The 27,557-nt window shown below is 45.0% G+C and overlaps 1 protein-coding gene across 1 annotated transcript in view; it reads left to right on the top strand.

Moving 5' to 3' along the window:
* Nucleotides 1-8,936: 8,936 nt before the first annotated feature.
* ESR2 (estrogen receptor 2) overlaps nucleotides 8,937-27,557 on the top strand; it is a 68,641-nt gene continuing 50,020 nt past the window's right edge. The window contains exons 1-3 of the mRNA XM_053889491.1: nucleotides 8,937-9,254; nucleotides 22,282-22,725; nucleotides 25,049-25,221. Coding sequence (XP_053745466.1) covers nucleotides 22,307-22,725; nucleotides 25,049-25,221 — 592 coding nt within the window. The 5' untranslated portion in view covers nucleotides 8,937-9,254; nucleotides 22,282-22,306. The remainder of the gene's footprint in view (nucleotides 9,255-22,281; nucleotides 22,726-25,048; nucleotides 25,222-27,557) is intronic.

The following is a 27,557-nucleotide window of genomic DNA, read 5'->3' as shown; positions in this document are numbered from 1 at the left end:
GATTCAACAATTGAAATATTACTTGTCTTATTCTTTGCCATCCATTAGAGGGAGACATGACTCTGTTGTGTAAAGCCAACACTTTGATCCTCTAACTGGAAAATCTGAACCAACTCTATAGCAGGTGGTCCTTTGTAGAATTTGAGCCCTTAATAACTCTGTCTAGGGCTGGATGTTCTAGGGATGATAAAGGATGTTACTTTCAGGAGGAGAAAATGTCTGGACCAAAGCACTTGGACCAGGAGTAAGGACACAGGTGAACTTGGCTCAGTTACTAACAGCAAGACTGACTACTTTTGTTAGGTGGGGTGCTAGTAAACTAACTCTTTAAAATAAAGTCCTGTTCTGAACGTAGTACTTATGGATTCCCTAAAGAAAAAGACAATACAGTATTCACAGTGAGCCATGAACCAAAAACCAGAGAACAGCTGAGAAGTGTTCACATCAATCAATGTCTTCTGTTCTGAAGGAAACAACACTCTCGGGCCAAGAGAAATCCGTAGTGTATCTACTTACTATGGTCAATTTCAAGCTATGATTGGTTTAACAATTGAATTGCAAGTTCCTTGAGTAACAGTCCGCAATCCGGAGCCAGTGTGAACAGACTTCTGCACACTGCTGAACTTTGTTGGGTCTTAGTTGTCTTTCCTGGAAAATGGGGATGGTAAATAACCCATTACACAGATTCCATTATATAGTGGGCATCTAAGCCCTTTGAACATTTTAAAGCAATGTTTTCCAAACTTCCCTGATCATAAAATCATCCAGTGGGTTGTGGAAAATGCACACTTCTAGGACCCACCCCAGAGCTCCTGGTTCAGAGTCTGCTGGGGAGGAGGTGCCTGGGAATCTGTATGTTAAACCAGTGACTCGGGTGACCCGCGATCTAGGAATATGGAAAAACACTGCTTTAAATCAGTCTCACAACCGGGTTCTAGGTCAGTGGGTCCTTCTCTGACTCACTTCACAAGTGGGCCTGCCTGAAGAGCTGCAGGCAGAACTCAACTACGCCGGACAGGGTACTTAGTTCTCTGCTACCCCCTCCATCCTAGGAACCCAAACCTCTTTAACCACTAAACCTGCTGTTTGCCTTCTCCGAGGCCAAGTCTTCCCTACACCTGTGAAGCCCTTTGTCCTAAGGGCTGCTGGATTTTTTTTTTTAAATTTTTAAAAACTGTTTATTTTATTTATTTTTGAGAGACAGAGAGAGGCAGCATGAGTGGGAGAAGGCAGACAGAGAGAGAGAGAGAGAGAGAGGGAGACCCAGAATCTGAAGCAGGCTCCAGGCTCTGAGCTGTCAGCACAGAGCCCCCGACGTGGGGCTCAAACTCATGAGCCGTGAGATCATGACCTGAGCCGGTCAGACGCTCAACTGACTGAGCCACCCAGGTGCCCCTGGGCTGCTGGATTTTTTAAAGCCATCGTGTATGGAGAACCAGCCAGGTGTCAGGCAGGTTACAGCTCATCCCCACAGCCATCTCATGCAGTATATTCTTGTGCTCTTATTTTACAGAAGGTCAAAGAGGCCAGAAAAATGTTCAAGGGCATATATGCGATAAGAGCCTGGGCTCCATCCTGCTGTGGGCTCTTCTGGGCTGCCTGCTCCTTTGGTGCCTGTGTGTTCTCCATCTTCTCTGTGGAAGCCTCGTGCTCTGAAAGCAGCTTCCAGTAGCCGGAGTGGAAGAATGAAGGATGCCGAGGGCTGGGCCTGGCACCTGCAGAATTCAGAGGAGCCACCCAACCTGGGGAGATCAGCACCTTCCACGTCTGAATGAAGTTCGGTCAGCTCAGGAAACAAGCGCTGGGAGGGTGAGGGGGGTGGCTAATTTCTAAGAGGAACCCAAACATGCAGGGGATCCTCTGAATGTCCACAAAAACTCCCCATCTGTGCCCTCTACGTGTCTCTGATCATTTGTGACAGGCACTGTGGGTCATTTCTTAGGCATTGGTCTTCTCCCCTCCACTAGAGTACAAAGCCTTCAGGAGATCAGCAGTTAAAGAACCCAGAGAATGTTTTTGTTCTGTGAAATAGATCTGATCGGAACCCTCCACCTACTAGCTGTGTTATATCGGGCAAATTACTTAAACTTTCTGAGCCTTAGTCTTCTCATTTGCTGAATGGGAACATAAATCGTGCCTCCCTGGTGAGACTGTTTTCAGGATTAAACGAAATCGTGCAGATAAAGTGTTTACAAGCAGTTGCTGAACGAATGATCTCCTCCTCCTCCTCATCTGAGAACAAACACCTTCATGTTCTCTTGTGTCTTAGGCAGGGACTTAGAGCATTTTTGTTTTTCAGCATTAAGAGGGCATTCTCACACAGAGAGAAATGCATGAAGGCGAGAAGCCTTCCCAAAGAAGAATGTTTTGTGGAATAAATGTAACGTCGAGTGTCAGAATAACTTGAAAGTAAACATAATAAAGAAGTTGTCAATGATTTTTCTCCCTCGAATGGTATTTTAGCTGGAGATAAGGTGGGAAGGGATGGGGCCAGGGGACACAAGGCCAAGGATACTCGCGGTAGCAGTATGGCGAACACTCTGAGAACTTCCCAAGTGTTGGGGACACAGGAAATGAATTTCTCTCAGGGAGGCTGGAATGGATCTATGCAGAGTCAGATAACTAGGGTTTCTAGGACCGTAAATCGGGTGAACTCACTTAAGTTTCCTTACGTGCAAACCGGGAATAAGATCACCTTGACACAGTCGGTGTGAAAATGAAGCGTGGCATGGCTACGTAAGTGCTTTGTCAACTGTAAAAGCCACCATCGCCCTAAGAAAGCAGTTCTCTTAGTAAGTTGTGGCGGCCGGGTGGAAGAATATGGTGGATGAGAGCAGGCTGAGGAAGTATGTGGCCAGATGTGGGCAGAACCAGGAAGAAAAGATCAGTGAACAAACTGCCTGGACAGACAGGAAAAAAAAAAAATAGAGATATAAAAAGAAGCGAAAAAAGGGGAGAATGTTGGGATCCTAGGACACTGGACAATACCGGCGACTCCTCAGAAGCTATATAAGCCACTTGGAGAAGTTCGTCTCCTGGTTGTAATTCCCAGCAAAAGGGGAGATGGAATCATGGAACAGATCATTCCTCTCTCTGCTTAGACTCATCAGATCAAGCAATGACTTCTGTGCAAGAAGCAGCATCTCTCTGTACACAAGGGATGGGGTCTGTATTTTTATAAAAGCCACTGATGCAATTTGCATCACTAGAGTGTTATTTGACACTGAGACGTTTCTGGTAACTTTCCATGATATGAACAAAGAACTTGAAAATGTCAAATACATTTACGGGAAGTAGAAAAACTTCAACTTTTTTGAATTCTAAACTCTATGGAAGCAGACCGTCTTATTAGAATCTGTGGCTTCTTGAGCCATTTCTGTCTACATATGCTATTTTTTTTTTTGACCTCATATCTGGGACTATTACACTGTCTGACCTGTTATTAATATTATTTTATTCTGTGCCAGAAGAGGCAAGGAAGCTGCATTTCCAGAATCGCATTTGAGTCATTTGTGAAATTGCATATTACAATTTGCCACCATTTCTAACAGTTCGCTAACATTTTCTTTCTCGACTGGGTGTTCACATTCCTGCCAGTGACCTCCAGGGGCTAGCTGCTTTGCTAGCTCAAGAGAGAATTGCTTCAATCAGAGTTGGGGCTCAGGACAGGAACGTGTCTTCTTCATGCCGTTTGTTTTCAAGTGGATAGAAAATTAGAAACAAATTATGCAAGGGATTTTGGTGGAGTTTAAGTACCTTCAAGGAGCGGTAGATAGGACAGAAACTTATTTTATCTGTACATTTGCAAATGTCAAAGACCAGGACGGAGACAGATGGAGGGTGTGTTATAAGGAGTTGGCTACGTAAGCTAGCTGCCCAGGTGGTTCATTTCAACTGCAGGTCAGAGTAACCTTGTCCTGTGGTCTGGGTGCTTAGGTATCAGGTTAGGTCTACCTTGCTGCTCATGACCTAGGCCACCTTACTAAGGGCTCCGGTCAAAGCCATGTCAGTGAAGAACAAAGTTATATAAATATGCACACAGATGGTCATGCCTAGGCAAGAACTTGACAAGCTTTCACTCAGCAATATCCAGGCTCTACAGGACACACAGGCTTCAGATGACACAGCAAATAAGAAAAACGTCACAGTCGTAACAGAGGAGAAAGCAAGGGATTAACACGTAGGTAGAAAACGTTGGGGTGCAAGCTTTCACTCTGCCATAGGCACGTGGGTGACCTTACAAAAGATACGCCGTCTCTCTGAGGCTCTGTTTCCCCATCTGTAAAGCAGGGACAGCCAAAGGGAACTTACGAGGACTAAATTCAATCAAAATGAGCCAACCTTGGGCAAGCCTGCCTACTGCAGTGTTTGGGTGGGAAAGGTGCATACACGTTAGGTTCCTTTTGATTTCCACAAAAGACGTGATCCTAGAGAGCTCTACCCAAATCCAGTTTTCAAATATCCAATTTTATCTGACAAACCCTGATTCATAAGCAGCTGCAATATCCTGACGGACGCGTCGCATTAGTAATCCCACCTTTCCAATTCATCACCTCCAAGTGAGGGTGTCATTGTAGGTGCCACGTTCTTTCCCTTCTCTCTTATAATTCCGTAAGTTTAGGGTTACATCCCTCAAGTCCTCTTACAACACGCCAATATATGCTCACACATCATGAAGAAAGGGGCTGACCCTATCATACTCCGGAGCCGTCAAGAGCATCTGGGGACCTAAGTCCTCCCACTTGACTTCAGGTTAAGAAGAGAAAGAGAGCGACAGTCCAAAGCTGTCCTGGAGCCTGCAACGCTTTGTAGGAACCCTCCCCTCCACATCTGTTTTTGCTTTCTTGCCTTCAACAAGGTTTTCCTTGTTTGTTTTGCATCTTAATAGTTTCTCTACTACAGGAAATCTCTCACCTTTTCCTCTGATTTTTCCAGGTTGAAGCCGTCAGCAGGTACTTGTTGAAGGCTGGGTTGAACTAGGCGTGTGTTGAATGCTGTGGGTGCTGTGCTGCGGTGGGGGGTGGCTAGAGAGCCAAGACGTGCACTGCACAATCACGGCGCAGACAGAGCGCACAGGCAGGAGGGGCGCTGGGGGGCAGGCAGCCTGCATGTTCCGCTGGGCTGTCTCCGCCTCCACTTTATTCAGCCTCTCGGTTTTGGGCTGGGTAGGACTTCACTAGACGGAAAAGGGGCAGGATGAAAAGAAGAGGAAGGGGGCACCTGGGTGGCTCAGCTGGTTAGGTGTCGGACTCTTGATCTCGGCTCAGGTCACGATCTCACGGTTCGTGAGTTTGAGCCCCGAGTCGGGCTCTGCGCAGGCAGTGGGGAACCTGCTTGGGATTCTCTCTCTCCCTCTCTCTCTCTGCCCCTCCCCCGCTTGCCCTCAAACCTCTCTCTCTCAAAATAAATAAATAAACATTAAAAAAAAAAAAAAAGGTGAGGAAGGTGCACCCCGATGGAGAGGCTTTCTTTCCTCCTGTAGCAAAATGTCCCTGCCGAATGCCAACCTCCTTTGCTTTCCTAGGTGACACTTAGCTCATCTTGGAAGCTCATCTCCTTAGTGTAATCATAAATGCTAGTAAATTAATATCACCCATCATATATATAGCATGACTGAATTTGAACAATTCAATGCTGTAACCCCAAAGGATGACTGAATGGTGATTTCTTTAGTCCCTGTTATAGAATATTTTGGGAAGAGGAAATACATGTCATACCATGTAGGTGCTTCCTTGGGGAGGTCATGAGTGAGGTACAAATCAGATGGGGAATCTCCTTTCTTTTTTTTTTTTTTAATTAAAAAAATTTTTTAATGTTTTTATTATTTATTTTTGAGGCAGAGACAGATCATGAGCAGGGGAGGGGCAGAGAGAGAGGGAGACACAGAATCTGAAGCAGGCTTCAGGCTCCGAGCTGTCAGCACAGAGCCTGACATGGGGCTCAAACTCACGGACTGTGAGATCATGACCTGAGCTGAAGTCAGATGCTTAACTGACTGAGCCACCCAGGTGCCGCATCTTTTTTTTTTTTAATTTTAAAAGTTTTATTTTAGAGAGAGAGAGAGCATGAGCAGGGGAAAGAGGCAGAGGGGGAGAGAGAGAGGAAGAGAGAATCCTATGTGGGGCTCAATCTCATGACCCTGGGATTGTGACCAGAGCTGAAATCAATAGTCAACGGTCGACTGACTGAGCCACCCAGGCACCTGATGTGGGGATCTTCTGAACAGAGGCATGGTCCTTAATACTAGATTTCAGGGTGCTTTTCAGTCTAACCATTGGTATTAACTGTCCCAAGAATCCCTTCTTAGTTTTGGTCGTGTGTTAGGAATAGTCAGAATAATTATCTTCCCTACTCATTGCGTTAAACCAGGCAAAGTTTCCATCCCTAAGGTACCATTATCTTTCTCAATCCACAGGATGAATCAGAAGGAAATGTACTCACTCCCATTCATTCTTTTTGCTTAATATTTCCTGCAGTGAGGGTTCCTTGCGTAACAAAACGCTTCTGTGGGTGTTTGAGGGTCTTTAAAAAGAGAACATGCTGTTCCCATGAGTGGAACACCTTCTGAAGGAAGCATCACAGCAAACACAGAGCTCTAGTTCTGAGGTGAGCTGATGTTTATCTCTCCGGTGGCAGGAGGCTTTGAGGCAGGGCTTGTGTGTGGGAGCTGTCGTGCCCTGACATTCAAGCCATCTTCATTTCTGATTGATTGCAGTCATAGCATGCAAGAAAGCAGTCTTGGGCTCTTGCCTGGGTTCAACTCTTTCTTGGCCACAGACTGGCCATTTTCTCAACTGTCAAACGGAGATACTTAATGATAGAATTTCCCTCATAGCCCTGTTGTATATAACTTTTTGTTAATGTTTATTTATTTTTGAGAGAGAGAGCGAGAGAGCTGGGGAAGGGGCAGAGAGAGAGGGAGACACAGAATCTGAAGGCTCCAGGCTCTGAGCTGTCTGCACGGAGCCCAACGTGGGGCTCGAACCCATGAACCATGAGATCATGACCTGGGCCAAAGTTGGACACTTAACCGACTGAGCCACCCAGGCGCCCCGTTCATAGCCCTGTTGCGTATAAAATGAGCTAACATGTAGGCAAGCAGGGCATGGCTGAATGCCTAGCAAGTGGTAGCTGTCAACGAAACCATTAATGCGACTTGCTCCTTTCTTACCACGTGTGGCTTTAGGTAGCCGAGGTAAGCTCTGCAAGCCTCGGTTTCCCCATCTGAGGAGGAACTAGTGGATAGAACTGCCAAGCGGAGTAAACGGGATGCTATGCAAGCACTTAGCTCACTCTCTGGCACCGTGGAGTTACCCGACAGGCGTCAGTTTTCTTCACGCTCACATTATTTTTGTCTGCCTGTCGGCTCATCCCTGAAATTCCCTCATAGTAATCTCCCTTCCAGAGGAAGGTATCTTGTTCACAAGTAAGTACTTCCAAATGGGAGTGATTTTTTTTTGAAACCATCACTTAAAATTCTCTCCTGAAGGCGGCAAGGAGGAAGGAGCCTATGGGTGCTGGGGACGTGCAGGGACACCCAGGAGAGGGGACGAGGAAAGCTGAGATTGGTCGAGATCAGCATCGCGTCCCCTACAGTCCTACACCATGAATCCGGTCAGTTCCGCGTCCTCCTGTTCAAACGAACTTCTCTACCCCGGGGAGCGGGAAACCTGGCCTTCCAACTTGAGAGGATCCAGGAGTCTTCGCTTTCATGAAAACTGAAGGGGGTGGCAGAGTAAAGATTTTTCATAACCATTGTTATCAAGTAGGTGGCTTCCCGTGTTTGGAGTCTGCCTTCGCCACCTGTGGCCCTCACTCTCATAAATGCAGAGCACAATAAAGTCTGTCTAGGCTGTTTTTGGCTAAACCCCTCAGCGCTTGAGCCTGGCGTGGTAAGTCTCCCTCCCGATGCCCTTTCGGTCTTTTTCTGTCAGGGATCTGGAGTCACAGCCCGATCAAGAACCATGTCCCTCGTGTCACGCGTCCGGATAGTCTGATGATTAGACACAAATGTGGCCCTGGGGTCTCAGCATGGCCTATGGGACACCCGTAACTTGCCGTTCGACTTTCGCCAGCAGTGGCTGCCGTAAAGCCAGTTGCTTCTTAATGACTATCCTGAGATCCCAGTCCTCGCACTGTGTGCCACCGCAGGGTAGGTGAGGAGACCTTGGGGACCCTGCGGACCGGGGACCTGGAGCTGCCACCAGGGGGCGCGCGCCTGCGGAGAACCCGACGGAGGTGCTGCAGAGGGAGGAGGGGCGCAGCCGCCGCGGAGGCACAGATTTCCCCCCCAGGTGCTTCTTCGCAATAGGTGAGTTTGAGGAGGGCTCCTGGGATCTTTGCTCCAAAGCGAAAGGTCTTCCCAGCGAGCCGCTGAGAACCCACACCCACTCCTCCCCCCCGCCCGCGCCCGCGCCCGCGTGGCGTGGCCTCTCCCGCGGCGCGAACCTGCGCTTGCTGCCCGGGATTGGGCAAATCCAAAGCCTCTCTAGTGCCGCCACTAGATTCTTAGAGTCAGATTTCTGTATTTGATGACGCCGAAACATCCAGCCCCTCTCAGACCCACGTGGGTGAGGGTCTAGGGACGTGAGCCGCAAAGTGTGGTTCCCAGCGGGGCAGCATCAGTTGCAGCCGCACCCTGAACCTAGTTAGAAGTGCACGTTCTCAGGCCCCACCCCCCAGACTCCCTAAATCCAAGACGGGGGGGGGAAGGGCGCCAGGGGTGCTTTGCTCCCCCTGAGGGTGACTGTGAAGCGCTCGAGGGTGGCAGGCCTTTCCCCGGGGCTTCTCCCTACGTCCAGGTGAGTGTGGATGGCCGGGCAGGGGAGTCCGCGTCCTCCCGAGATTTCCTGGCAGCCGGCTGGGTGGTCACGTGGGCTCTTGGTCTTTCTTCCCCACCTCCTCCCCCCGGGTCTTTAAAAGGAAGGAGAGGCGCCTCGTTAAGTCGTCTGTGATCTTTGCAGTGTCTCTGGCTACTGGACCTGTTGAAACCCACTTCGCGTCCCTGCTGCTAGGCAGCTGGACGCGCCGAGGCTGCGAGAACCGCCGCTGGAAACTTGCGGGGTGGAGAGGGACCACCCTGGGCTGCGACAGGCGCCCCGTCTGCGGCGATCGAGGGCTGGGCTGCGCGAAGTGGGCTCTCTCTCCGCAGCTGGTGGCCGAGCGCCAGGTGCGAGCCAGGTGCGGGAGCCGCTACTCTGGGAAAAGCACGTGTCCGCATTTTAGGGACCGCTAGGCCGGTGTTTCCCTGTAAGGTAAGTGTCCCTTGGCTCATAGTGTGATTTGTCTGCTTTTCTGTTTGAAATCCCGGGATGGGAAACCAGTAATATTGAGAATAAAAGACCAACTCCCCCCGCCCCGCCCCCACCCCCAAACCACTTGTCTTGAAAATTATAGGAAACAAATTTCATGCTCTGATAAGTATTTTCATTCAAGACGCGGACAAGTTCATTTACTTTATTAGTTTGTGCCTGTAAACTCCGACTTCATGCGTGCCTATTAAAAAGAAAAACTCTGGGAGAGTGGACCGTGGTTCAAGCAGGTGACCAGTGTTTTAAATGTATTAACTGTCATTCCTCAGTGATAACAAAAACAGATTTGCTTCTGTCCTGGGCAAACTGAGCAGGATTAAGATCTGGTCTGTTGTGTTTGCAGAAGACGAACACAACTGCTGCTCTCACCCCTTTGTATTACCATTTGTGTCTCATTCATACTGGAAGCATGAACTTTAGTCGAGGGAATGGTATTTGTGGGAAAAACAAAACTTCGGGTTTGAGTGGATTTCTATTTAGGAAAACCAGGTTGACTCAATTTTACTAGCTTTTTAAAAAGCAACTTTGTGCTTTGGTGTGGTACACGGCACTTTGGAGGAAAGGGTTTTGCCTTGGTTGTTAGATTTTTAACCTTCACATGGACATTCCATTGGGAATTTTTACTTTTAAGTTTCTGAACTCACAGTGGCTGTTGTCCTTCGTGTGTGGGGGAAGATGTTTGTTACTTAAGTAAACATGTGAAATCAAAGGTTTGTGCTGTATTGTCACAAGTCTGTGTGCTGTGACTATGACACTTATTCTTTGACTTTTATTTTTTTTCTGCAGAAAAATCTATATTTCTGTATATATTCAGGAAGAGAGAAAATGTAAGGGCCTGTTCAACAATAGGTGTTAAGGCATAATCTTAGGATCCATATGACATCCAAGCATTTTTTTTTCAGTTGAATTAGTGAAACATTTTCATTTCAAAAGTAGCCAGTGTCCTGTAACACTTACGACTTATCTCTGAAATCAATTAAAAACACATTTCATAGTGGTTCCGAGGGACTCGAATGAATCTAATGACTAATATTCCTCAATTTATAATATGGAAAAGGTAAAATTTAGTAGTAAATTCAATGCTTAAAAATATAATTAGCACTTATAGATATTGTTATGTCCATTTTTAAGGCACTGCAGTTTTCTATACATCCAGGTAATGATGCAAAATACATCTTGTGATAACTTTAGTTCACCTTTGAGTCATTTTGTAGAATACCTATAAAATATAATAATTCTATAAAATACTGAAGGCTGAACTTCAATCATTTATGGGTAAGTTTTTTAGTAATTACATCTGGAACACTTGAGAACTGTATACTTCATGATTCATTGCCTAGCACATGGATCTAGACATAATAGCCTTTAAAAAAAAGGCAGGCTCTTGGCCTTGTAATTTACATACAGTAAAATCTAGCCTCTTTAGGTGTATCACTCTGGGAATTCTGACAGGTGAACATTTATATAATCGCTTCTACAATCAGGACCTAGAACAGTGCCATCACTCCCCAAAAGGCCCCCTTTGTGCCTTCATACTTCACCCTCTCCACCCATCCCCCATGCCTGGAAATCACTGAGCTGTTCTCTGATTTTACCATTCTGCTCTTTGGTATGTTCTTACCTAGAAATAATGATCTTCCTTTGCTTTTCAAAAAAGAACCTCAGCCCCTCCCCCCCCTTTTTTGTTGGGATGAGTCAGGTTGTGGGTTGTGTACTTTTGTTTTAGTCCTATATACTTTGGAATAAATTGAGGCAACAAGAAGCAATTTTGCAAATAGGGCTACATGTTAACTTCCCATTAGACTAATAGATTCCATTCTTAGCACATTTGGATTCTGTTGCCGGATAAGCTTTGGTAATGTACGTCATTAATTATCCCAGATGAATTACACGGTTATTTACAAAACATTGGTTATTTAGGTAATATTGATAGAATGTATTGCATTTTTATAATCTGGGCACTTAAAAACACTTTTATTGTACTTGTAATCTCAAGTTACAAGAAAGTTACCTGAAATTACACATTATTAAATGGTGAGGAACAAAACAGTGATTGAAAATGGCAGTTTGGAGACATTTAAAATATAAGACAGAAAAAAAAAATATAAGACAGAGTGATTGTGACTTAAGTTAGAATACATTCCTTTCTTCTTCTTTTTTTTAAGTTTATTTATTTATTTATTTTGAGAGAGACTGCAAGTGGGGGTCAGGCAGAGAGAGAGAATTCCAAGCAGGCTCCACACCACTCCACACCACCAGTGCAGAGCCTGACCCAGGGCCAGACCCCACGAACCGAACTCTGAGATCATGACCTGAGCCAAAGTCAGACATTCAACTGACTGAGCCACCCAGGCTCCCCCAGATACTCTCCTTAATAGGCTATGAGGTCGGTGCCCAATTTATGTGTAGATGTCAGAGTTTCTTCATTTCTGTGCTCATGCTTTGAAATCTAGATTCTCTTGCAGGACGTAGATGCAAAATCTTTTGTAAGCTAGTATTCTTTACAGCTTAATATGCTATTCAGTGAACAGTCAGGAGCCATTTCCTAAGAGTGGTATGTCTTCCCTGACAGTTGGAATTGGAAGGGGCAGAGACTTGCCGAAGACCGTGAAGACTGATGGGCTCCCCCTCCCTGCCCCTCCTTAGCGTGTGATGACTTTGCAGCTGAGGCTCAGTCCTCTTCCCCATTCAAGCCCTCAAACTTCTGTTTGCCAGCCAGCTCAGTAAGGACCAGTGGGCTACTAGGGGAGTTAGGTTTTTCTCATTTCAGAAGATATGTGTACACATTCCTTTTTTTTTTTTTTTTTTAATTTTTTTTTTTCAACGTTTTTTTATTTATTTTTGGGACAGAGAGAGACAGAGCATGAACGGGGGAGGGGCAGAGAGAGAGGGAGACACAGAATCGGAAACAGGCTCCAGGCTCCGAGCTGTCAGCACAGAGCCTGACGCGGGGCTCGAACTCACGGACCGCGAGATCGTGACCTGGCTGAAGTCGGACACTTAACCGACTGCGCCACCCAGGCGCCCCATGTGTACACATTCCTAAGAGTTGCGTGTGTGGGCGCTTGGTAGTTCAGTTGGTCGAACATCCGACTCTTGATCTCGGCTCAGGTCTTGATCTCAGGGTTGTGAGTTCAAGCCCTGCGTCGTTAGGCTCCGTGCTAGGCATGGAACCTACTTAAAAAAACAAAACAAAACAGTTGCATGTGAATCAGTTATTAATGATCAGTTCCATGGTGATTTTGGAGTGTTTTTTCCTTTCCAGTGAATACTAAGTTGATCGAGAGCTGTGTTTTGCTGTGGAAAATTTAAGGCCAAAGGCTGGTAGACAGCCACAGACACACATGAAGGATGCTTGACAGTTAAATATTTGGTACCTTTTCCCCCAAATTCCTTCCGGTGTCTGCTTTGTGAATGTGCATCTATGACACATAATGCATGCATTTGTGATGTATGTTGCATGGGGCACACACACGAGGGGTGCTTGAACTGAATGCTTGGGGAAGTGTGGCGGACAGGCTCGAGAACACAACACGAGGAGAAAGTGGCATTGGGTGCTCCACACGGTGCTAGCAGCCTACCAGCGGCCCAGCTGTTTGGACTGGTGTGATGGATTATTAAGCAGAAGTTACCAAAGTACAACGAGGAGGCAAAAGTCTTCAGGGCGGTCAGAAGAGCCTTTTACCTCGCCTAGAAGTTCTGCCACCCACTATTGGCGTGTCCAGGGGCATGTAATAGACTGACGTCAGCTTCCTGGACTGTGATAATCCCTCACAGGACGCTGTCACACACACATCATTTCACTTCATCCAAGTGCTGTGAAAAAATGCAGCCCACAGCAGGTCCCCGTTTCTGCTGAAGAAGCCGCGGAGGCTCAGGGAGTTGACGTGATTTGAGTGTCATCACCTGGCTTTCAGCAGAGTCAGGACTTGGACCCTGTGTGCTTCTCTGTCCACCGGGCCGGAATATACGTAATAACAGGCCCGGTGGCACCTGCCTTCTTATTGTTGAGCTAGATTTGATAGGTGCTTTGATAAGATCATTCTACTCTTTGTGGAGTGCCTTTCTACCATTTTCTAGGGCTTTTTTTTTTTTTCTTTTTTAAATATCTCCCAAGGAATCACTGTCCATATTTGGAATTTTTTTTTTTTAATGTTTATTTATTTCTGAGACAGAGAGAGACGGAGCATGAGTGGGGGAGGGGCAGAGAGAGAGGGGACACAGAATCTGAAGCAGGCTCCAGGCTCTGAGCTATCAGCACAGAGCCTGACGAGGGGCTCGAACTCACAGACTGTGAGATCATGACCTGAGCCGAAGCCGGACGCTCAACCGACTGAGCCACCCAGGCGCCCCCATATTTGGAATTTTAAAAACTTTTTTTCTGTTTAAGTCCTATAATGTGTTCCTGAGCCAGTGTGTTAGAACGCTGTGTACCATCACATGTGTGCAAAACGCTCTCCTGCTGAACACAGATGTGACCCAAAAGGGCTCACCACCGGCGTGTGAGCTGGACGAGTGGGGCTGAGAAGCCTCTTAACGGAAGACCGGGGCTGTTCATCGTGAGGGCTATGGGCCAACTCTTTGCTGTGGCGACTAATGAAAGAAAATTGACACGCAAAGGAATGTTTAATTCTTAGAATCAGGATGTCCGGGAACATGTTCTTTGGTTGGCCAGGTGAAGTTCGGTGCCTGCCAGGCCCAGCAATTAAGCTGTTGAGAGACTGTTTCTCCCTGTGGTACCTCATATTGTGCTCGCTGAGTCAAAGCGTGCTTGTTCAGAGGAAAGTGTTGGGAAACTCCCACCCTACAATGAGATTCTTTCCCTCACCCATTTTGTCTCCCCAGTTTCAATAGGACCTGCTCACATAACCGGTACAGGTCTGCTCATGCACTTTTCTAGACGTCCAGTGAAGACGTCTGCTACTTGTTTGCTTGTCCATCAGGCCTCTTGCCATGATTTAGGTTCATCACCCCTTGTGTCTTTGCTTCAGAGGAGAAACCCTTTGCGTTGGCTACCAAGTTCCTAATGATCTGAGGTCCCATGTCACATGACTCTGGATGCATCCAAAGGATATCCAACCAAAAGGCAACGTGGTCTTTCAATCACTGTCCAGCAACCAGCGCTCTCACGTGAATTACTGTGCGAGGCATGTGTGGAAACTCTGGAGAAATTGATTGGTATAAGTATGTGAAATCCGTTTTCCTAAGCAAAGTCACCATGGCACCTGATTGATTGCCTGGATGAATCCTGGCACTTGCCATTTGGCGGTGTGTCTGACAGGTCATTTCAGCATTTCTGGTCTGAGAATGAACATTTCAGCTGTAGGTGAAAATGAGTAATGGGGTTGATTCTGTGCTCCCGAGAGCTGTCATATTCATTTTAAATTGTGTGTTCACTTTCCACCTGGATAACAGCAAGTGTTATTTCAAGTTTATGAATTTCCATGCTGCTGTTCGTCACTTTGTATCAGTAGGAGCTTTGTGTTTGTAAGAGGCCTAATGAAAGTAAAAGATTGCAGTGGTTTTCTGATAGGTGGCTGTGTTGGCTTTGCTGAATTACTTATGCTAAGACGCTGAGTACCTTTCTTTGGGGCAATATAAAGTTGAGACAACGTGAAATCCAGTAAAACCTTGATTGACCAAAATGTTGAGAATGTTTTTTTGTTTAAACTGTTCAACTGATTTTATTATTAATTGTGTATTAACTTGAAGTCTTGCTTAAATTGTTACTCTAACATTCACTGCTGCCCTGCTTCATAATTTCCTGCATACGATGTGTATACTCACCACAGTGACCACACTAACTTTTGGATATACTTTTATTTATTAAATTGGGTAGGTCATACACACACACACACACACACACACACACACACACACACATATATATGTTCCCCATATGTGGAGTTCCCCAACCTACTCCTCCTCCAGCCCCTGGCAACCACCATTCTCCTTTCTGTCTCTTATGGATTTGACTACTCAGTTCATATGGTCTCGTGTGTCAGAATTTCCTTCCTTTTTAAGGTTGAATAATATTCCATTGTGTTTATGCACCACATTGTGTGTGTGTGTGTGTGTGTGTGTGTGTGTATGTATATAGTCAAGAAATGCAAAATGTATTACCTCCAGGTTACATTTTACTATACATAAATACAATTTGTTAAGCATGCTACCTTCAGTATTTTCCTCTCCGTTGTTATAATGTGTACTGTTTAAGTTATGTTGTTAAAGTACTTTAAATGTTTTTTGATTAAACATCTGGATGCACAAGATATGCTGAGATCACATAGCAAAAACAATGCGCTAAAAAACAGTCACCAAGGTACAATATAAGAAACATAAAGTACAGAGAGCGAGCACATGTGTAGGTGGATTGAAATAGGAGAGGTGTTTTCAGGACAGATTGAGGGATAGATGGCTCATCACAATACTGATGGTCATGGAATTGCCATCTAAACATTACCAGTGAGCTAATTACCAATGCCTGTGTTTCTTCTAGATTCAACCACTTGCTCTAACCTAGGTTATTTCCATGGACCTGTAAATGTTTTCAAGCATCTCTGTTTAAAACCCTTTTTGATTGGGGCACCTGGGCGGCTCCGTTGGTTAAGCATCGACTTTGGCTCAGATCATGATCTCATGGCTGGCGAGTTCGAGCCCTGCATTGGGCTCTGTGCTGACAGCTCAGAGCCTGGAGCCTGCTTTGGATTCTGTCTCCCTCCCTCTGCCCCTCCCCGACTTGTGCACATGCGCTCTCTCTCTCTCCACCCCCCAAATATAAATAAACATTAAAAAAAAAATTAAACCCTTTCTTGATTAACAAAATGTGGTGCACAAACACAATGGAATATTATTCCACCTTAAAAAGGAAGGAAATTCTGACACACGAGACCATATGAACGAACCTTGAGGACATTGTGCTAAGTGAAATAAGCCAGACACAGAAGGACAGATACCGTATGATTCCACTTATATGCAGTACTGAGTAGTCAAATCCATAAGAGACGGAAAGTAGAATGGTGGTTGCCAGGGGCTGGAGGAGGAGTAGGTTGGGGAACTCTTGTTTAACAGGTGGGGAGTTTAGTTGTGCAAGATGGAAAGAGTTCTGGAGATGCACAATGCTGTGAACATATTTAACACTACTGAACTGTGCATTTAAAAGAGGTTAACATTGGGGCGCCTGGGTGGCTCAGTCGGTTAAGTGTCTGACTTCAGCTCAGGTCATGATCTCACAGCTCGTGGGTTCGAGCCCAGTGTCGGGCTCTGTGCTGACAGCTCAGAGCCTGAAGCTTGCTTCAGATTCTGTGTCTCCCTCTCTCTCTGCCCCTCCCCTGCTCATGCTCTCTCTCTCTCAAAAATAAACAAACATTAAAAAAATAAGGGTGGCTGGGGCGCCTGGGTGGCTCAGTCGGTTAAGCGGCCGACTCCAGCTCAGGTCATGATCTCGCGTTCCGTGAGTTTGAGCCCCGCGTCGGGCTCTGTGCTGACAGCTCAGAGCCTGGAGCCTGTTTCAGATTCTGTGTCTCCCTCTCTCTGACCCTCCCCTGTTCATGCTCTGTCTCTCCCTGTCTCAAAAATAAATAAAACGTTAAAAAAAATTAAAAAAAAATAAGGGTGGTTAACATATCATAAGCTTGATGTGTGATTTACCACCACTTAAAAAAAAAGTTTGGAAACTGTTAGTTTTGACAATAGTTACTATTATATGGTTTATCCTGCATATTTTCTGTTAGGAATCAGGGATTATATGTGTTGATTAGGAATCTAAGTAATGGACGTTATGAAATTCTGTCATTAACACATGCACATTGACTTTTTGTGTGAAATGTATATAAAACATATATATATATGTATGTATAGGTACATATATATGTATAGGTAAATAAACTTTTTGGACACTATATTCTTCTCCAGTTACCATTCCCTCTCCTGTCTTTCATGGTCAGTCAATGTCGATTTTAAGTTGTAGCACGTTTGTGCTCATGCCTTAGCATCTCACCTGGTCTTTCCTGCCTCCTTTACCTGGCACGATAGCCCTCTGCAGGCAGAGTGCGTGTGTCGGGACTCCTCGAGCTCTCTCCTGTCTCAGCACGGTACCATGCCTACGAACGGTGCTCTCATCTCTGGCTGACACCCCTGAGTGCCTGAAATCTTACATTTCCTCGTAGTCTTTCATAATAACAAATATTTATTGAGTTGTAGTGGAAGGTGAATAAAAATAGCGTGTGCCTTCAAGGAGCTTGAGTTCTAATCCTACTTCTGCCATTTACAAGGATGATTCAGTGCTGTTCTAATAAGGAGGATTACATTTGCAAGTAATTATAGAGGAGCTAAGAGTGAAAAAAGTGCTAAGGTATGAAATGCCAGCCACTCCACGATGCATTTTGCATATTTCTTACGGACACGGCAGGTCTCCTGTAGGAAAACAGCAGATTAGGGTGGGATGGTGGGTTGGGGCAGCGGCATGGATTGCCTTGGATGTTGGAAGAGTGTGACTGATTACACAGGCTGGTGGGAAGCAGAGGGCTGATCAGAGCTGGGTTTCAAGAATGTTAATCTGGCAGCTGTATGGACCTGGAGATGGAGCTCACTGGAGACCAGGAGTGGTAAGGAGTCTATTACACATGCACAGATAAGAAGTAATGAGAGCTTGCTCAGATGGTGGCAAAGACAGACCACGAGGAAAAGGCACTGGGAGGAAAAAAAAAAAAAAAAAAAGTCTGCCTTGGTGGTTAAAGATAATTGGATGCAGGGGAGAAGTCAAAGCTAACTGTACTGGGCTTTGTCATTAACACAAATAGGAAATTAGGAGTGGTTTGGGGGAGGAAAATGATTAATTTTACCTTGGATATTGTATTAATTATCTAGGGCTGTAGAATTTAGCAGCTTAAATGACAAACATAATATCACACACATTTTCTGAGCGTCAGGGGTCCAGGAGTAGCTTAGCTGGATGGTTCTTGCTTAGCTCCTCTTAGGAGGTTGGAGTCAAGATGCTGGCCAGGGCTACAGTTCCTCTGAAGGCTTGCCTGGGGCTGGCAGGTTAGTTTCCAAAATATCTCACTCACAGAGCCATTGGCTGGAGGCTGTGGTTCCTTGCTGGCCATTGGCAGGGGGCCTCCATGATACTGCTTGAGTGTCCTCACACTATGGCGGCTAATTTCCCCTGGAATGATTGATCCAAGGGAGCCAGCCAGGAAGAGACCTCAGTGCTTTTTATGACCTAGTCATGGAAGCTACATATCATCCCTTCTGCCATAATTTATTCATTAAAAATGAGTCATTGGGGTGCCTGGGTGGCTTGGTCACTTAAGTCTCTGGCTCTTGGTTTCCTCTCGGGTCATGATCTCTCAGTTCATGGGTTCGAGCCCCACATCGAGCTCCGTGCCAGCAGTGCAGAGCCTGCTTGGGATTCTCTCTCTCCCCCCGCCCCTCTCTGCCCCTCTCCCACTCACACTGTCTCTGTCTCTCTCAAGTCAATAAGCTTTAAAAAAAAGAGTCACAAATCTAGCACATACTCAAGGGGAGGTTAGACTCCACCTTTTGAAGGGAGGAATGTTGAAGAATTTGTGGACATGTTTTAAAACCACCATACGTATATTGTTTTGAGGACAAATGAAATGGGCATTCATTTTTTTTTAATTTTTTTTTTTTTAACGTTTATTTATTTTTGAGACAGAGAGAGACAGAGCATGAACGGGGGAGGGTCAGAGAGAGGGAGACACAGAATCTGAAACAGGCTCCAGGCTCTGAGCTATCAGCATAGAGCCTGATGCGGGGCTTGAACTCACGGACCTCGAGATCATGACCTGAGCTGAAGTCGGGCGCTTAACCGACTGAGCCACCCAGGCGCCCCTGAAATGGGCATTCAAGTGAAAAGGTCAGGAGAAAGTAGATGGAGATGGAGAGATGGAGATGGAGAGCTTCTCCAGGCAAGTTTGTTTACTTCACGATCTCTCTCAACCAGTCTAGTTATTAGTGGTCGTTGTTCCCCTTCCCAGATTATATTATTCCAATTATCCTAGTATTTTTTTAAAGTTTATTTTTATTTATTTTGAGAGAGACAGAGGGCAAGCGGTGGGGGGGGGGGGGGGGCGGGTGGGGGTGGGGTGGGGACAGAATCCCAAGCAGGCTCTGTGCCATCAGCACAGTGTCCATGCGGGGCTCAAACTCACAAACGTGAGATCATGACCTGAGCTGAAGTTAAGAGTCGGATGCTTAAATGACTGAGCCACCCAGGCCCCCCTATTCTAAGCTTTTATTATTAAAGGTTTCCATTTGGAATTGTATTTTTTTGTGTCTTTCCACCAAAGCTTCTTGTGAAAACTTTTGAACTTCAAGAAGAGGTGAAAGACTGGTATAATGAATGTCCACCATCTAGACTCAGTAACTGTTAACGTTTTTACTTGGTTTCTATATCCGATTTAGCCATCCAAATATTTTATTTCTAAACTATTTAGTGGGTGGCGTTCTCTTGTAAAGAAGAGCTTGCCCTCAACTGTGGCATAAACTATGGATCCTCTCAAAAAGTCAGGGTACAGGTTTAATTTCTTTCCCTTAATTACTACTTTTCAGAGTGAGGGACTGATGTAACAATCACTTGCAATGGTAGCTGATGATTCTTTTTTCCCTTTTTCTGGATTCATAGTCCAAAGGTAAAGCATGAGTTCTCTCTGTATAATGCCCGATATCTGTGGAGATTGTGCCATTTTGCATTCCCACCAACAACGTCAGAGAAAGTCTCTGTTTTTCCACAGCCTCGCCAGGGAGGGGAGGTCAAACATTGGAATTTTTGCCAAACGTGATAAGTGAGAAATGGTGTCTTGGTGTAGTTTTAATCTTTATGAATGGAATTGAGCATCTTTCTTTGCATTTGAAGGGCCATTTGCCTTCCCTTTTCTGTGTTCAGTGTCTTTTGCCTGTTTAAAGAATTTTTTTTTAGTCTTTTTTTCACTTTAAAGTTCTCTATATACTAGGGAAATTAGCTCCCTATTTCTTTTAATTTTTTAATGTTTATTCATTTTTGAGAGACAGAGCAAGTGCAAGCAGGGGAGGGGCAGAGAGAGAGGGAGACACAGAATCTGAAGGCTCCAGGCTCTGAGCTGTCAGCCCAGAGCCCGATGCAGGGCCCGAACCCATGAATTGCAAGATCATGACCTGAGACGAAGTCAGACACCTAACGCACTGAGCCACCCAGGCGCCCTGAACCCATTATTTCTGATAGAAGTTGAGAGTTTTTCCCCCGCCCCCCCCCCCCATTTGTCATTAGGCTTTTGGCTTTGCTTACGGTGTTTTTATGATGTACAAAGATTTACTTTTCTCTCCTGAATTTATTGGTCATCTTTTTATTGCCTGTGGATTTTAAGCCATAGTGAAGGTTTTTCCCACACCCATGTTATAAAGCAATTTTTCTGTGCTTGCCTCTAGCACCTGTGTGGTCCCCTCTCCTTCTCCTCACTCCTGGTTGCCTTTCTCTTTTAACATTTGGATCTCTGAACCCTTTGGAGTTGATTCTGGCATGTGTTCTTTTTCCAATGGCAATTCTACTGTCCAATGTTTTCTTTGTGATGTAAACTATCAGAGACCTTTACCATATGCCAACTTTCCAAAAACTTTTGAGTTTTTGAATTTTCTATTTTGGCATTTTCTATTCTGTTATGTAGCAGCCTGCGGCCGATCAGGGGGTTGAAACTATAGGTTTCAACAGAGAATTTTTCTTTTAAAAATTTTCTAACATTTATTTATTTTTGAGACACAGAGACAGAGCATGAGCAGGGGAGGGGCAGAGAGAGAGGGAGACACAGAATCTGAAGCAGGCGTCAGGCCCTGAGCTGTCACCGCAGAGCCAGGTGCGGGGCTCGAACTCATGAACTGCGAGATCATGACCTGAGCCTAACTCGGGCGCTTAACCGACTGCGCCACCAAGGCGCCCCCAACAGAGGAGGATTAATATAAAGAATAACTATGATAAGAGATTAAATATAATAAGTAACTCTATGCGGTTCCGTAGGGGTAAGGGAGAGCACCCAAGGAAGAACCAATTTGGAGGGGTTCAGATCTCTTCAGGAAGGGTGGGTGGGCCGCTAACCAGGGTGCAGTGGGGGGGCGGGGGGGGGGGGGCGATCAGCAGCCCGTTGAGTGGTTGTGCCCTGGGAGTCTGGGTGGCTGCGCAGGACAGAAGGTCTTTACAGCATGCAGGTAGCAGGAGGTGAGGAGGTTTGTACAAGGAACGACTTCTTTGTGACTCCTCAGGCCACAGTCTGGACAGGTGACTGTGGAAAGGACCCGCCACAGGGCCAGTCTCCCCTGGTTGTTCTCACCCTCATACTGCCGCCCTCTGCCCGTGTCAGAAGTCACAGCAGCTTCTTGCTCCTGCGGTGTCCGTGCAGCGCCCTCTACTGAGAAAGGTTAGCATTGTGCTCACTTTAAACAGGTTAAGCGACTCGAGCGCTTACCATGGGCCATACACTGAACCTGAGAAGCGATAAATTAATAATTGACACGAGTGCAGTGGCCTGTCTGTTCCTTGTGTTTATTACTGGTGACTGATTGATTGTGTGTTTGAATGTCTGTTAATGCTATCCAGGCCCATTGACCTGCTCTTTCGAGGTTTCTTGGCAATTCTCGTTTATTTTTCGATAAGAATTTTTAAATAAACTTACCTAGTTCCAGAAGGGGGAAAAAAAACCCTTGGCATTTTAATTTAATCCTGCATTTTTTAATTTTTAGAAGTACTTTATAATCAATTCTTGTGGTTAAAAAAATTCTTGGAGCTAGCAACAACAAAAGTGATAAAAAAGTGAATAAAGTAGCAAATGAGAGTTCCTGCCCCCTGAGGTTAGTATTTTTTTGTCTGTCTTTCAGGATGTGTTTCTAAGCTGTGTGTGTGTAAGTAAGAAATATGTGTGAACATTTTGAATAGTTAGGCCTATAGATCTAATTTAGAAATGTCTTCTGTTTTTCTCTACAGCCCCTGAGTCTTTGAGAACCTCATAATGTCCCTTTGTGCCTCTTCTCACAAAGAGTTTCCTCAGCTGTTACCGATTCAAGACATGGATATCAAAAACTCACCATCTAGCCTTAACTCTCCTGCCTCCTACAACTGCAGTCAATCCATCCTACCCCTGGAGCATGGCCCCATATATATACCGTCCTCCTACGTGGAGAGCCGCCATGAATATTCAGCCATGACGTTCTATAGCCCTACTGTGATGAATTATGGTATTCCCAGCAGTGCCAGTAACTCCGAAGGTGGACCTGGTCGACAGACCACAAGCCCAAATGTGTTGTGGCCAACCCCTGGACACCTCTCTCCCTTAGCGATCCATTGCCAGTCGTCGCTTCTGTATGCAGAACCTCAAAAGAGTCCTTGGTGTGAAGCAAGGTCACTAGAACCCACCTTACCTGTACACAGGTAAGTCCAGTCTTTATTCTGAATTGTACTTCAGGGGCATTATTCAAATCACTTTATGATTTAGTGAGAAGAAAGATAGGCATTACTCCAGGTCTTTCTTCATCACATAGATTACTTAGAGCACCTAACACATATGTTCTGAATTCTAGAGTATCTATTCTGCTCTTCTAATCCTCATTTAAAAAGTAAGCTTGTAGATCTGGGTTCTGGGGAAAATTCACTATCATGACTACGGTTTTTAGACATTAGAGTTTGAAATAAAAAATCACTTTTCTCTTGATGAAGTGACTTGGGTTTGAAAAAGAAATTTTTAGGGGTGCCTGGGGGGCTGTCGGTTGAACATCTGACTCTTGATCTCGGCTCAGGTCACTATCTCACAGTTCCCGGGATCGAACCCTGCATTGGGCTCTGCTCTGACAGAGCCTGCTTGGGATTTTCTCTCTCCCTCTCTCTCCCTCTGCCCCTCCCCTGTTTGCACACTCTCAAAAAAACAAAAAATAAAAAAAAGAAATTTTTACTTTCTTTTCAAGTTAGATCCTTCTTATCTTGTAGCGAAATCACAGTTGAGTGTTCATGGCACATTGTGTCCAAGAGAAAAGCAACTGGGGAAGTGTTACTGCTTCAATGAAATGGACTGGACACATGAAGCCTGAAAAGACAGGCAATGATTGGTACAAGTTTTTGACAGTGAACTAAAATAGCATTTCATAAAGATTGATGGGAAACTAAATGTAGACTTTAGTTGAAATTTCTTGAAGTTAAAAAGAGTATCTGTACTCTTAAATGCAAGGTAACGTGGGTTATTTCCATTTAATTTGTAATGTGTTTAATGATAATTACAGCTATGGAGGGAAGAGGTCGGGTAGGGAGAAGGATGAGGGGGAGATAAATTTCTAAAACAACCAAAGTATTAAGTTCTTGCATGTTGGATATTGAAATTTGTTACTTTCAACTGCTGTCCTAACACTTTGAGAAAGCTATGTTACACTGTAATTTTATTTTTCTCCTTTTTAAAATCTTTGTGGGTAAAAGAGAATATAAACATTGTAGATAACTTTTTTTTAATGTTTATTTCTGAGACAGAGGGAAACAGAGTGCGAGTGGGGGAGGGGCAGAGAGAGAGGGAGACACAGAATCCAAAGCAGGCTCCAGGCTCTGAGCTGTCAGCACAGAGCCCGACACGGGACTCGAACCCATGAACTGTGAGATCATGACCTGAGCCGAAGTCAGGAACTCAACCGACTGAGCCACCCAGGCGCCCCATGTAGACAACTCTTTTAAAGTCCTGTTTTTCACTCAGCCTTTAAGGGAAGAAATATTTTGTTTCTGATCATGAGATCTAATCAGAGTTCTAATATAGGGTAAATTAACCCGTAGTATAATTATCTTCGTTTATAAATCAATTATATCTCTGACATTTCCTTTCCAAAAGAAACATGGCTTAGCACGATTAGGAACTAGCCAGGTATGCCTTTAGTGTCCGCTAATACTGCCTTCATGGGCTGTCCCTTCCTCTGTGGAAGCCACTGCCCTTCTCCCCAGCACTGCACACCTGCTTCCTTCAGAAACTTCTCTGAGGACCAGCGTGTGTGCACTTTCTCCCCCTCTCTTCTCCTTTCTCTCTTTTTCTTCTCCCTGCCTTTTCCTGTCTTTCCCTGCCCTTCCTGGCCCTTCTCCACCCTTCTCTACTCTTCCCTACCCCTTCTCTCTCTCTCTAAACCAGAGTATAGCGTTCACTTCGATGTAACTTAAAGTCTATCGGCTACTCCTCTTACAGTTATTTTCACTCTAGACCTTCATCTTAAATTGCAGAATGAAAGTTTTTGTTGCCCATTTAAATGGGAACTCTGAAGGGCTATTTAGCACCACTTAGGAATGACTGATACTTGAAAATGGTTAGGTGAGATTAGGTCCATCCTTACAGTGTTGATGAATTAGCAGTTATGGAAGGCCACTGCACATCCTGCTTGTAGTTCAGACCTGTGGGTAAGACTTGTTCTGGTCACTTATTACACTCAGAGATGTGCAATCTGATGGCCACAACCAGCCGTCTATAGTTACTAGTGACCCTCAGCATTGCATGGATGGGCATAGACTCACCTAACTACCTTCAAACATCAGTCATTCCCAACAGTGTGACTCTTTCTAGATCTCATGATATCAGCAACAAAGGTCGTGCTTGATCAGATTTCCTGGAATTTATTTATTATGAGCTCTGGAGGGCAGAGGTAAATTAGGCAGTGTTCATGCTGTATTTTTTTTCTAGAAAGTCCATCTTTTCCCCTTAATGCTGTGTTACAATGAATATTTTTTTTGCCCCCAGAGAGACACTAAAAAGGAAGGCTAGTGGGAGCAGTTGTGCCAGCCCAGTTACTAGTCCAAGTTCGAAGAGAGATGCCCACTTCTGTGCGGTCTGCAGCGATTATGCATCTGGATATCACTATGGAGTCTGGTCGTGTGAAGGATGTAAGGCCTTTTTTAAAAGAAGCATTCAAGGTACAAGAGTATTGTTAGCTGCTTCTGTAGTTTTCCGCTTTTGCTTTCAAAGAACTCTGCAGATGACCTGGCAGAAGTTTCACCGTTGGCCTGTTTGGTACACAAAGTACAGCAGTTGAGAGGCTCGTGTGTGTTGGGGGATGGGGCGAATGGTGGAGTAGGTTGTTTCAAGCATAGAGCCCCTTATCTTTAATTCTGGATCTCTACCCCAGAGCTCCAGAACTTGAACGGATCTCTTCCCACCATCACCCATCACCATTTTCTTGGGAAGAGAGGCCTAGTTACAACTCTCATGTATCTGTTACTGGTTTTTGATCTGTGGTTACCATTAGGTTTGTATGTAACATCTTATGCATATGGTAGTTTATGTTAAGTTGATGGTCTCTCTTTTTTTTAATGTTTTTTAAAATGTTTTATTTATTCTTGAGAGACAGAGAGACAGGGCATGAGTGGGGGAGGGGCAGAGAGAGAGGGAGACCCAGAATCTGAAGCAGGCTCCAGGCTCTGAGCTGTCAGCACAGAGCCCGATGCGGAGCTTGGTCTCACAAACTGTGAGATCATGACCTGAGCTGAAAGTCGGACTCAGCTTAACCGACTGAGCCACCCAGGTGCCCCTTAAGTTGATGGTCTCTTAAGTTTGAACCCATTCTTTACTCCTCCCTCCACTCCCCTCCCCTGCTGTGTTTTAAATCTACTGTGTCATACTTTACATCCTTTTATTTTGTGAATTCCTTGACTGGTTTTTATAGATATATTTAATGTTACTGCTTTTGTGCTTCCCACTTTTCTTACTTCTGCGTATGGTTACTTTCTTTTCCACTCAAAGAGTCCCCTTCAACATTTCTCATAGGGCTGCTTTAGTAGTCATGAATTCCTTTAACTTTTGTGTCTGGGAATCTCTCTCTAAGTTTATTTATTTTATTATTATTATTTTTTTTTTTGAGAGAGAGAGAGAGAGACGTCGAGAGAGAGAGTAGGGGAGGGGCAGAGAGAGAGGGAGAGAGAGAGAGAGAGTCCCAGGCAGGTTCAGTACTGTCAGTGCAGAGCCTGATGCAGGACTCGAACTCACAAACCATGAGATCATGACCTGAGCCGAGATCAAAAGTCAGCTGCTTAACCGACTGGGCCACCCAGGTGTCTCACTTTTTCTCCCTTTCTATTCTGAATGACAGCCTTGCTGGATAGAGTCTTCTTGGTTGCAGGTTTTTTTTTTTTTTCTTTCAGCACTTTGAGTATATCATGCAGAGTTTCTGCTGAAAAATCAGTTAACAGCCTTATGGAGGTTTCTCTTTTATGTAACTGTTTTCTCTTGCTACTTTTAAAATTCTCTCTTTATCACTACTTTTTGCCATTTTAATTATTATGTGTCTTGGTGTGGCCCTCCTTGGGTTGATTTTGTTGGGGTCTCTGTGGGCCTCCTAGATCTGGATTTCTATTTCCTTCCCCAGATGCAGGAAGTTTTCAGCTATTATTTCTTCAAACAAAATTTCTGTCTCCTTTTCTCTCTCTTCCTTCTGGGATCCCTATAATTCAAATGTTATTATGCTTGATGGTGTTGTTCAGTTCACTAAATCTAGTTTCATTCTTTATTTTTTCTCTCCTATTCAGCTTGATTCCTCCCCATTACTCTGTCCTTCAGGTTGCTGATCCATTCTTCTGCTTCCTCTAGTCTGCTATTTATTCCCTCTAGTATGTGTGTGTGTGTGTTTTAAGTTTTTAATGTTTATTTATTTTTGAGAAAGAGAGAGAGGCAGAGGGAGAGAGAGGGAGACAGAATCCAAAGCAGGCTTCAGGCTCTGAGCTGTCAGCACAGAGCCCACATGGGGCTTGAACTTATGAACTGCGAGATCATGACATGAGCCGAAGTTGGATGCCTAACAGACTGAGTCACCCAGGTGTCCCAGCCTCTAGTGTATTTTTAATTTCAGCTATTGAATTTTTCATCTCTGATTGGTTCTTTTTTATGTTTTCTATTTCTTTGATAAGAGTTTTACTGAGGTCCTCTACTCTTTTCTCCAGTCCAATGAGTATCTTTATGACCATTACTTTAAATTCTCTATCAGGCATGTTACTTATCTCTGTTTTATTTAGGTCTCTTGCTATGATTTTATCCTCTTCTTTCATTTGAGACCTTATTCCTCTGTCTCCTCATTTTGTCTAACTCTCTGTGTCTATTTCTATGTGTCAGGAAAGTCTACGTCTCCTGCTCTTGAAAGTAGTGGCTTTATGAAGAAGAGGTCCTGTAGTGCCCTGCGGTGCAATGTCTTCTGTTCACCACACCTGGGTCTTCAAGGATGTCACCTCTGTGTGTTGTGTGCACCCACTATATAGTGGCC

This window comes from Panthera pardus, unplaced genomic scaffold, assembly GCF_024362965.1.
Source record: "Panthera pardus isolate Hobbes unplaced genomic scaffold, ASM2436296v1 HiC_scaffold_24, whole genome shotgun sequence".
Taxonomy (NCBI): domain Eukaryota; kingdom Metazoa; phylum Chordata; class Mammalia; order Carnivora; family Felidae; genus Panthera; species Panthera pardus.
This window is presented reverse-complemented; position numbering and strand designations above follow the sequence as displayed.